Source organism: Nicotiana tabacum, chromosome 9 (assembly GCF_000715075.1).
Source record: "Nicotiana tabacum cultivar K326 chromosome 9, ASM71507v2, whole genome shotgun sequence".
NCBI lineage: Eukaryota > Viridiplantae > Streptophyta > Magnoliopsida > Solanales > Solanaceae > Nicotiana > Nicotiana tabacum.
Genome location: NC_134088.1, coordinates 95,675,470 through 95,687,946, shown reverse-complemented (window position 1 = coordinate 95,687,946; position 12,477 = coordinate 95,675,470). Strand labels below are relative to the sequence as shown.

Below are 12,477 nucleotides of genomic sequence, written 5' to 3'. Positions count from 1 at the left end.
AAACATAATTTGCTTTATACTTTATGAAGGGACACTTGTCCTCTTGTTTTCTTGTACTGTTATTTCTTCTTTCCAGTGTTTCCAAACTAGGCTAAGAGCATAGTGTTTATATATCACTAGAAACGTCAATATACAAGATGCAAATTGGTCAAAATGAGACATTAGTAGAGAGAAGATGAGAAAGAAAGAAAAATTACAATTCAAGTGGTGCTCATTTTATGCAGTGTTGTCTCCCACTTGCTTTTCCATTTTTCTTAATCATTTATGTAACTTTTACGGTTTGTTATGTAAAGGAATTTCACATCTTTGAATTGAACAGGCGAGTATGCACGATAAAGAAGGCTAAAGGTTAATCAAACCAAAGAATTCACGATAAATATTGTTATTCCTTCTTTCCATAGTTTTCAAAGGTTTGTTAATATGTATTTTAATTTTAATTTATCACTTAACCACGATAAATACGTTATTGTCCGAATGCCGAGTGAAGGTAGGTATTTATTCAATTTTTGTTTTGTTTAACAGCAAACAAAATTGCAAAATGAACTCCAATATGGACAAAGCAAACTGGAGCCACCTTTTACTTCAACTAAACAAAGAGTTAACCTAAATACAACTATGTCTCAATCCCAATCAAGTCGGCATAGGCAGAAAATTAACCTAGATGCAATGACAAAATTCTCTAGTCCTTTCACTTTCACTTTTCAGTACGAGCCCAATATTCTTTAACAAGATCTCCAAATAATGAACTCTCTTTGTTTATCAGCTTCTTTGGCTCATCAAACTCAACTAACTTCCCTGGAAATCAAGAATGAGCAAATTGTAAGCTTCAAACATAAAAAAAAAAAAAAAAAAAAAAGGGCAGCCCGGTGCATTAAGCTCCAACTATACGCAGGGTCCGGGGAAAGGCCGGACCACAAGAGTCTATCGTACGCAGCCTTAACCCTGCATTTCTGCAAGAGGCTGTTTTCGCGGCTCGAACCCGTGACCTCCTGGTCACATGACATCAACTTTACCAGTTACCTCCCCTTCAAACATATTATGAAATAAATACTTCCTCTGTCACAAATGACGATTTGCAATTGGATCATCTCACATAATTAGGGACAAAAGAAGTAACATTATTGGAATAATATAAGAACTCACCATCACTTATTGCTAAGACTTTTGTGTAATCCATTACTGTTGGAATTCTGTGAGCTACTGTTATAACTGTGCAGTCCGCGAATTCTAGTCTGATTATTTTCTGGAGAATTGCATCTGTTGCATTGTCAATGGATGCAGTTGCTTCATCTAGTACTAGAATTCTACTCCTCTTCAACAGTGCACGTCCGAGACAGAACAATTGTCGCTGTCCCATGCTCCAGTTTGATCCATCTTGTAAAACTGCATTTTGCTCATAGTACTATTGTTATCTTCTAGGACAAAAAACAGTATAATTGGCTATATGATCTTATACTGACGATCTACATTTTGATCTTTACCTGAGGAATCTAGTCCTGTTTCTTTTCCTTGAACAGCCTCTCTAAGCTGACATTTTTCAAGAACCTTCAACAAGAAAGTTCTATTAGTAAATTAGAAGCAATTATCAAATTCTAGTTAGCAATGAGATTAGACACACACACACACACATATATATATATATATATATATATATATATATATATATGACTTACCTTCCATATTTGGTCATCACTATATTCTGACAAGGGATCTAAGTTGTATCTAACAGAACCTGTAAAGAGTGTAGGATCTTGTGGAATAATTCCAATACGCGACCTAAGATCTTGAAGCCTAATTGTTGAAATATCGTGGTGATCAATGATGATTTTGCCATGTGTAGGTTCAACGAGGCGAAACAATGCACTGATAAGAGTTGTTTTCCCACTGCCTGTTCGGCCTACAACTCCAACCTTTTGTCCCCCTTCAAATGTACAACTTATACCTTGAAGTACTAATGGAGCATTTGGCCTGTACCTCACCTACTTCAAAATAAAACTTACAAGAGGTTAGATGTTTTCATGAACTAATTAACAATTCCTGCTACTGAAAACATACCTTTAGGTCGCGAATTTCCACTTTGCCACGCGTAGGCCAACCAGGTAAAGGGTGGTTAATTTGAGCTACTTCAGTTGCTTCACTTGGTAGTCTCATGTATTGTTCTAACCTTTCTACAGAGATAATAGAATTTGCTATTGTGCATTCACATTGAACAGACCAAACTAGGATTGTATTTAGTGATAGGCCATAGGAAAATGCCATTCCAATAAGTCCTGCGCCAGCAAACAACGTTCAATCTGAGATTTTCTAATACGCGCGAGTAGCCTTAGAAAATGTCATGTATCAAAAAGCTTAAACGGAACAAACCAGATACAGAAGACCCTATGTGAAGCGACGTCATGCCAAGCATCCAGGAGGACATGATAACCGCACACATTATCTCCAAACGCAGAATTAACCATTCAGTTGCGGAGAAAGTATGAAAAAATGGCCTTGCATTTTTATCAATAAACTCCAAGTTCTTGAAAAAGAAACGGCCTTCCTGTCCAAAAGATCTAATCGTCGTTAATCCTGAAATGCTTTCAGCTAGATGGTTGGCAACTAAAGACTTTGTTGTTCCATTTAATCTCATCAGCTCTTTCGCTGAAGCATTGTAGTACCTCTGCATAATAAAAATGTGTAGATAAAGTTACATGTAGTAAGAAAGAACAATTGATATATCACGCGCCTATTAAGATTATTAAGGTGATATAAGAACTTAAAAAGTAATAAAAATGTCTATCACCTGAACTAGTATAGTTGCGTAAATCATAAGCACGATTACTAGGAGGACCTCTGGAGCAAGAAGGCATAAGATGACATACGTAGAGTATGAAATTATGATTGATCCAACAGTATAGTTTATTAAGAAAGGCAACTCAATGTCAACAGTGCTCAAATCTGAAGATACCTGCACAAAACAAATAGACAATCTTCAATAGTTAACCAATTAAAACTTACATTAAGTGCAGATTTAATTTGCAGTAGACATTTGTTCAGCGATTCTTACCCGACTAAGTATTCTTCCGAAAGGTGTTGAGTCAAAAAAAGACATTGGAGCAAAGAAAAGAGAGCTTGACAGTGTACAGAAAATCGATTTTGATGCACCAAGACCGAGTTTTACTGCCAATAAGGATCTTAAAAGCAGAAAGAGTATTAAACTGAAACCAATGATTGTGTAGACAGTGATTAGCTTTAATCTGCTAACACTGGAATTTTGAAGGCCAGTAGCCAGTTTGTAACTCTGTATATACTGTCCAACTACAAACATTGTGTGAACAATGACTGCCAAGGAGAAATACAAGAATCCCTTGTAATGCTTTAGATATTGAATGTATGGCTTCATTCCTGCGTCTCCTACTTCTCGTTCTTCTGCCTTGATTAATTGATTTCCTTTTGAAGAAACTACACCGCATTCGTCGGAGGAAACATTATTGATCTCTATCTCAGCAGCTTTAGGCCTGTTAGAAGCATAAATGCCTTGACATTGAGGACCAGAAGGAGTTTTTTGTGCATTGACAAGTTCCTGAAATTCCTCACTCTTTGACAGCAACTCATCAAAGGTACCAGATTTCAGGATCTTCCCACTAGATATTAGCTGTGAAATCGAAAGAGACCTAGTTAAAATCTTCAATTTCAGGACCAAGGGCGAAATAACTAAAATTGTAGTCAACTTTGTTGGACTGCTGCGTTTTTAATCTAGATGGATAAAGATTAGTACTAAATACATTAGATGAGAATAAGTGGAAAATTACAAGGGACAAGAAATAGAATTAGTGGAGTTTTTCAATGAGGTGACTAACCAAAATAGAATCAAATGTTGGAAGAAATTCAACTTGGTGTGTTACCAGAAGCACAGTTTTTCCTGATAGAGCTCCCATGACATAATCCTGCCAAATCAAATGCGGAAAGTTGAATAAAAATTTCAACTGCATAAGGTTTGCAAAGGAACCCAATGGAGAAGATTCGAGATGTTGAATTATAAGTACATTAAATAGATTAGTGGAAGTATGTGCATCTACAGCACTAAATGGATCATCCAAGAGGTAAATATCTGCATCCTGATAAAGGGCACGAGCTAGTTGAACCCGTTGCTTTTGGCCTCCACTCAAATTGTTACCTCTTTCTCCTATCTCAGTAAGATCACCAAATGGAAGCATCTCCAAATCTTTCACTAGCGAACTCTTTACTAGAGCTTGTCGATACCTCTGTGGTTCCATATTGGATCCAAACAGTATGTTTTCTTTTATGGTTCCTGTCTGAATCCATGCTGTCTGAGAAACATAAGCTATCTTTCCATAAACCTTAACCTACAAAATACAGTAACATTTTCTGATTACACCTGTACTGTATTCTACCAAATCAATTAGGTAGACAAAACAATAAAGGCCAGACTTACAGTGCCATTGATGTATGGAACTTCTCCAAGAATGAGAGACATTAGCGTAGATTTCCCTGAGCCAACTTCACCACAAACAGCCACTTTTTCACCATGTTTAATCTCCAGATTTATGTCCCTTAATGCGGGATTTAAAGAATTCATCTCCCAAGAAACGTCGGTGCACTCTATATAAATATTCAAATTATCCGGACTTTGTTTCATGTGATCCCTTTTATCCATGTCAGGTTCCTCTAGAAATTTCACAATCCTTGACAGTGAAACCTTTGCTTCAATAAATGCCCCGACAACATCAGGGATTCTTCTAATGGGATCTTGAAGCAGATTTAAAGAGGCTAGAAATGTGAAAACATTGCTGACATTGAGAGGAACTCCAAACAAGTAACAAGCTACGAAAGTAGCAGATGAGACCAGAATGGGAGATGACCAAAACAGGATAAGGTAGTATCCTTTTTGTGTTTGAACTAATGATAGCCACTTGGTTTCCTCAGATCTCAACTTGTTTATCTCATTCAAGAAATGTCGCTCCCAAGAATATAACTTGAGAACCTTCATATGTGTAAGCGCTTCTGTGATGGCCTTCAGCCTTTTATCGTGCGCGATCATGAGGTTAATCTGATACTTAAGCTGCAACTTGGCTAATGGGGAGTTAACTAGTACAACTAATATCACAATCACTAATGCTGCTGATGCAGCTACCCCTGTAGAATAGTATATTACACACAACACTAGTACGAGCTGAAGAATTGTCGTCCATATCTGATGAAACCAAAAGGGGAACTCGCCTATTTTATGAGCATCTACAGTGACATAGTTCATTATCTGTCCAGGGGAGTGACTTGTCTTAGCAGCATTTGAGACTTGGAGTTGTTTTTGAAAGATAGCTGCAGTAAGCGAAGACTTGACTTGGAGTCCAATCAATCTACTCCTGAAGCACCATTGCCTTTGCGCTAGAGATTCCAAGCATTTTGCAAGGAAAAAGCCAGCTGTTAGAGCATAGCCCTCATACTTAAAAGCTTCTCTTCCTTCAGCAACCTCAATGAAGGTATGAAGAAATAATGGTCCTGTCGTCAGTGTTAATATCTTGATCAGAGCAAAGATCCCAGATATGAAAATTTCTTTCTGCTGGCAGAGGAGTAATGCCATTAGTACAGAAGGTTTTCTTAAAGGGTATTTTCTTTTTAGCATATTCGCTTGCTCATTAAACAGATTATAACATGTTCCTGCTTCGTCGGCTGATCTTAGCTGAGGTACGTCTTCATCCTCAAGAATCTTCTTTTTACCTTTCTTCATTAATGGATTCAACCAACAAAATGAAAATTCTCCAAGAAATCCAGCATTTGCAAATGGAGTAGTTTCATTACTAATTCCATCTTCACATTGTAAAGGCTTATAAAATGTATTATCACACAGATCAATACCCCCATAATTGCCATATTCATCACTTTCCTTAAATCCACTGCAGATCAATAGAATGGCTCCTAATAAAGATAGTGCATCTAATATCACTTCACCTCCAATTACATGGTCACGATTAATACATTTCCACACAGATATTATGCAAAGAAATCCTGCTAATAACATGGCAAGGATTGAATAAAGCTTCACTATGAGGAAAAGTTGCTTCTTGTATAGGCTTATGATTGAACTTACAAACAGCCATGTAATTCCATGGACAAGAAACGCGATCCAACGATGTAGAGGCAGAAAAGTCTCATATTCTTGATCATGGAGTTGCTCTTTAAGCTTCCATGCTCCCAAAACTATGTATCCTAAGCCCAAACATCCATTAAAAACGGCTGAACAAATCGACAACTTAGAAAGTCCATGACATTTTGATTGACATAAAAACTTTCTCCCTGATACTACATTACAAGCTAGTACAACTAACAGGATGATCAACAGTAGGGAGTCAACAGATAACAGAAAAATATGATTTAGACATGTATCTGGATATAGCATTTCAAGAAAAGAGTTCCATTGAACTCCATCAAAGGATTTGCCACAAAAGGTATTTGAGAAATCCATAAAAAGCAGAAAAAAAAAAAGCCAAGTTTATGTAACTTTCTTAACTTTGTCAAGAACACTAAGCAACATTTACTTCTTCAACAAGTGGTGATTCTGCAATTTGTGTTAGGTAGATGAAATTTTGCATAGTTGGTTGTTTCTGGTTGGACAATACTAATAAAATTCTAAGAAAAAGGAAATGAACTTTCAAAATATTGACTCTGACGTTGCATTAACATGCTAATAACATGTTACACGAGAAATTGGAGTACTTAAGAATACGAAGATTAGTAGAACATTGACTAATACAGCTAACATGACCAAAATAATCCTCATGTATTAAACAATTTTTTAAAAAGTAAATGAAACACATATTTTAATCCCTAATAACAAATCCAGTGAATTCTCACAAATGGGATATGGAGAGATTAGTGTGAAGAAAGACTTTGTCTCTACCTTGGTAAAGCAGAAAGACTGCTTGCGATTGACCCGATACTAAAGAGGAAAATTAACCAACATTTACTCCTTCAAGAAATCATTCTGCAATTTACTCCAAACGACCCCTAACATGCTAGTAATACTATTAACATTATTATGCATGAGGGTCTAGGGACCAAAAATAAAAATAACAACAAGCTTTCCATCAAAAGCAGTACAGGATCTTCCTAACATAACTACATTCAGGGCGGAAACAGAATTTCAACCAAGGGGATTCAAAAACATAATAATAATAAACAAGTCAACCGATTCAACACCTAATATATACACATAAAAGAAAGCCTAATCTTACTTATATGCACAGTAATTTTTTCTGCTTTATTTTTTTAAATCCCTCCCAATTTAGGAGGATCTATACCCTATAGTGTTTTCACACTTTCCTCCCGCGTGACTCGAACCCAGAACCTAACGATCGTGAGTGGAGGTATTTTTTTTCATTGAGCATTTAATGACGCATCTTGAATGTCAGTAGATATAGGAAAGTAGAAATACTACGTTAACATGCTAGTATTATTCTTTTTAAAGAAAAAAAAAACATTATGCATGAGGGCCCAGGGACCAAAAAAGAAAGAAAAAGAGCTTTCAAATCATAAGCAGTATATGGAGCTTCATTAGTGCAATAATGAGCATTTAATAATGCATCTTCATAGTACAGGAAAGTAGATTCAATGGTAATTGTTTTATGTTTTGCTCATGCTCAGCAAGGAGAAAAAAAATGGTGTTATTACATGTTGACCAAAAGATATTTAAATGGTTTACAAAATTTTATAAGGAAAAGGGCCAAAACTGCCCCGGAGTATCGAAATTGGTACAAAAATACCCTTCGTCCACCTATTCGAATAAAAATGCCCCTACCGTTATTTCTTTGGCTCAACATTACCCTTATTACTAACAAAAAAATCTGGGAAAAAAAGAAAATTTAATTAATATCCGTGTGTCACCGTTCCATTGGCCTAACTTAAACTTCAACTAAAATATAACTAAACTCACCCCTAACCCGTCCTAATATTGACCCGCTCCGATTTTAAAACACAACTCTCTCTCTCTCTTTGTGCCTTGTTGCTACTTGGGCGGAATTTACCGGCGGATCCGCCGGAAATAGCAACGTACACGGTAGCCTATATCATTTGCAAATTATGAGTAGAAAATCTTTTTTTACTAGACTTAACACAGTAATCTAATCGAGAAAATTGAATCCATGATAACAATCAAAATAAGAAAACAAATACTAGTGAAGGAATTATCTAAAAAAATTGTTAACTATTATTAGTATATCATATGAACCCAGTGTGTATGAAATGTGACAATTGCACAGTACCCATTACACGGAGTAGAAAAGCTTACATATTAATTGAATAAATAGTGAAATAAATAAATAATAAAAATACACATCACATAAACAATAAAAAAATTGAAAAAATATCCTCAAATTTTCACGAAGGAATGACAAAAAATAGTGAAGACCCCCCCCCCCCCCCCCCCCACAAATTTCAAATAAAGAACACTCATTGCATAAACAAAAAGAATCTAAACTTTTTGCATTAAGAAGAATATGACAATTCCTTTCATTTTTCATAAAAATAATTCTAATAGAGAACTCAATTTTGAGTTTGCCTCATGATCAATAATAGTAGACATACACTCGTAAGTAAATGCTCACTAAAATAAAATAGCGAAGAGAGAGAGAGAGCGCTAAGTTTTAAAATTGGAGCGGGTTACGGGTTGGGGTTTATGTTAGGCCAATTGGACGGTAACACGTGGATATTAATTTTTAAAAAAAATTAATGAATTTTTTGTTAGTAATAAGGATAATGTTGAGCCAAAAAAATAACGGTAGGAGTATTTTTATTCAAATAGGTGGACGGAGGGCAATTTTGTACCAATTCCAATACTTTAGGGGCAGTTCTTGCCCTTTTCCGTATATAATGAGACTCATCAAATTAACTTTTTTCTCGCTGCTACAATCAGTGGCGGATTCAAAATTTTAGGTTCGTGGGCGCTTAATATTTTTGACGTAAAGTACTACCAATCAAACTATATAAGTACACAAGTGTTTGAATACGACGATAAGAAAACTAATAAAAAGAACTCATAATTTTAATATTATGGACGATGCAAAACTGTAATGGATAAGACAACTAACGTGAAGAAAAAATGGTAGGCTTTACCATTCTAGAGGACCACTTAGTCATCAAACTTTGTGTTACTTGGGTGCTATATTCATTTTGTTAAATTTTTAATATAATACACACTTTTTGCCAAGGTCAATGGGTGTTTAAGCCCCCAAATTTGATATGTACATCCTGGCGACAACTACACTATCTATATAGACTAGTATTAATCTGTATCTATTACTTTTGCTACCTTTTACAAGCACAAGTACTATCGAGTAGTTTTGTCCGTCAAGACTTGTATGTCATATATGAATTATGATGCTGCGTATCATTGTTAAACTTTGCAGTAATACATGTTGAACATGGAGGTAAATCAAGAAGACAAAATACAAGAGTGACAACTCCTTTTTTTCTTTCATTAAAAAGGAATAAAGAAACGAAGAAATTAATTAATCAGCTACTACATGGAATCAAGTATGATATATATGAGCTAATTAATGTTTTTCATTTGTAAAATTACATTAGTAACTATAATTCTAGCAAAAATGGCCCATTAGTTAGGGAATCAGATGTGACCACTCCGCTTTGAGAGGGCATATTAGGCAGAAGTGAGGACATATGTTTCTTGATAGATATTGCTGCTCCCAACTTTAACTCTTACAAATATTCCCACAAATATTGGGAATAACACAGTATTATTCGATTCATAAGAATAAAAATAAGCCGTTTTATGCTCAAAATGAGCATCAACCATAAAAGGTCGAATCATCTTTTTTTTCATTTTCATTAATTGGATACTTAATTTTTGAAAAAAAATATATAAGTACTTTCATTTGGAAAGTTTTCTATTTTCTTAAACTTTTGCTAATTTAAATATGATTAACAAGTAAAACATATATATACAGTATACTACAGTAATAAAATTGGAAAGGTGTGTTTCCCGTAAAGTTGTGGTGCGTGTGTAAGTAAAAGTTTTCTTTTTTCGTCCTATAGATAACATTTTTTTTCTCCTTTCCCCCCTAAATACTACAAGCATTTTCTTTCATTTCTTATCTTCTTTCCTTTTACGTAACTATATTGACAATATGGTATAAAAAGAACAGGTTCACTAAGCTTGATGTCTAGCTATAATTATATATTTTTAGTGTATTAATTATCTTATATTTTAGTATTCTAATGCTAAATTGTACTATATTTGTGCTTAATTAAGTTTATTTTATATGTAGGTACTTTGGAGGTGAAATTGGGAGCAAAATAGAGATTTTATTTGTATTTTATACATTACAAGAATGAATTCATGATTATTTAATTATTGGATATATAATGATTAAAGTTTAATATTACAAAAGAAGACAAAAGAAACAATTGCAAAGAAATGAAAAATTTAGTAGAAGAATGAGAAACGAAGCAGATTGAAAAGTTAGGCAATTAAAAGATTTGAATTGATTAAAGTTTGCTGGTAAGGAGTTCAAAATTACATACACGTTTTGGAGAAAATGGAGGCATGGACACTTGGAGAACATGAAAGACGTGAGATATGCAGCTGAAAAGAATAGTTAGGCAAGCATCAAATTGACTTAACCAGCAAATTGGAAAACCTAGCGACGCAATGGAATTCCTTCGCGTTACACGGTGCGACGCTTCATCCATCGCGGGGTTCTGCCTCGCGTTATAAGCTGCGACCCACCTTTCCGAGTTCGACGCAATTTTGAATCCTTTTTGGTCTTGGACTTCGTTATTTAGCCTAGGCTTATTTCTACACCTATAAATAGTCATTAAACAAAATGTTTACATAACTTTTGACCAAGGGAGAGCACGGAGCCGTCGTGGAGGCCGGGTTTCATCTTTTCTTCCACCAAACTTAGTAATTTTTATGTTTCTTTGTATGATTTGTTGTTTTGCTATCATGTCTATGTGGAGCTAAATTTCACGTTCTAGGGTTGTGGTTCTTTCATGAGTATTGTTATTCGGATATTGATTTTGACTTCTTGATTTATCATATTAGTTTATTTATTCAATCTTGCACTTAATTATTTAATTGTTTGATCACCAATTGAATATTATCTACGAATCTAGAATTGAACTCGAAAGTGGGAATTCTATATTGCATATAGGATTGAGTAGGGCAAATTCTTGAACTCGGGCATCGGGGAACGGATTCGTGATTAGGATAGACATATACCTAATTGCCTTGCTTGGTTGATTTACAGCAATTATAAATGCGTTCTTGTTGATTCTAACTCCACAGACATATAGGCGTTAGGTTAGCTTGAACAGGCGAGTAAGAACTCGACAGATTCTTATGAGCAATATTAACCCTGTCAACCAATAAGCTAGATAAATTAGTCGGTCAATTCAATTTAAGAATACAATATGATTGTTAGATAGCCCATAACCCTAGATCGTTTTCATTACATTGATATTATAAAAATCTGCTCTTTCTCTGTTCAAAGTTCATTATTTATATTTTTTTTATTTAATTAATTTAGAATCAAATATTTTTAGGTTTAATTCTTGTTTAGATAATTAGGATAGTCTAATTTAGTTAATAGCTAATCACAAGTCCTCGTGGGTTCGACATCCGACTTTTAGTCACTTTATTACTTGATGACTGCATATACTTGCGTGTGCGTTTAGCTGCAACAAGTTTTTGGCGCCGTTGCCGGGGACTTAGAAATTAACTATTTTTCTACATTAGGCTTTTACTTTTATCTTTACAAGTTTTTTTTTTCCTTCTCTTTTTGTAAATATTTTATTTTTATAACTATTTGATTTTTCTCTTAGTGTGTTTCTAGTTCTTTCACCATGACATCTGGGGATAAAATATATGGAGGTAAGGTTATTGATGAAGACTCTTGGTTGACGGAAGACTTATATGGCTCGTCATTTTGGGCTTGTCATGACCTGAACTCTTGGAAATCTGAATTTGAATATGGGAGTAAGGGTTGGTATTGGGACGAATATTCTCGATTAAGGGAATATGCGGAACGACGTTGTCTTCTGACAACGTTGGTGAATAATTGGTCTAAGGAGAGAGATAATCTTGCACATAAAATTGATAATTTTAGCTTGGTTGTGCATAACTTGGATGCAAATTTGAATGAAAAGGTTGATACGTTTACACGTATCAACCTTTTCATTCAAATTTGCATCCAAGTTATGCACAACCAAGCTAAAATTATCAATTTTATGTGCAAGATTATCTCTCTCCTTAGACCAATTATTCACCAACGTTGTCAGAAGACAACGTCGTTCCGCATATTCCCTTAATCGAGAATATTCGTCCCAATACCAACCCTTACTCCCATATTCAAATTCAGATTTCCAAGAGTTCAGGTCATGACAAGCCCAAAATGACGGGCCATATAAGTCTTCCGTCAACCAAGAGTCTTCATCAATAACCTTACCTCCATATATTTCATC

The 12,477-nt window shown here is 35.0% G+C and overlaps 1 protein-coding gene across 2 annotated transcripts; it reads right to left on the bottom strand.

Moving 5' to 3' along the window:
* Window positions 1-482: 482 nt before the first annotated feature.
* Window positions 483-6,660, bottom strand: LOC107827052 (ABC transporter C family member 10-like). Of its 2 annotated transcripts, XM_016654110.2 has the most exons (11): window positions 4,436-6,657; window positions 4,026-4,346; window positions 3,840-3,926; window positions 3,047-3,634; window positions 2,783-2,947; window positions 2,365-2,659; window positions 2,056-2,270; window positions 1,674-1,979; window positions 1,482-1,545; window positions 1,144-1,383; window positions 483-795 (listed from the first exon to the last, which is right to left on the bottom strand). In XM_016654110.2, exons 1-11 carry the CDS (start codon window positions 6,461-6,463, stop codon window positions 695-697), a joined length of 4,410 nt encoding a protein of 1,469 aa, XP_016509596.2. In that variant the 5' UTR covers window positions 6,464-6,657; the 3' UTR covers window positions 483-694. The 2 variants fall into 2 exon arrangements, with proteins under 2 accessions (XP_016509596.2, XP_075077987.1); XM_075221886.1 differs by having other exon boundaries at window positions 3,840-4,346; window positions 4,436-6,660.
* Window positions 6,661-12,477: the final 5,817 nt, after the last annotated feature.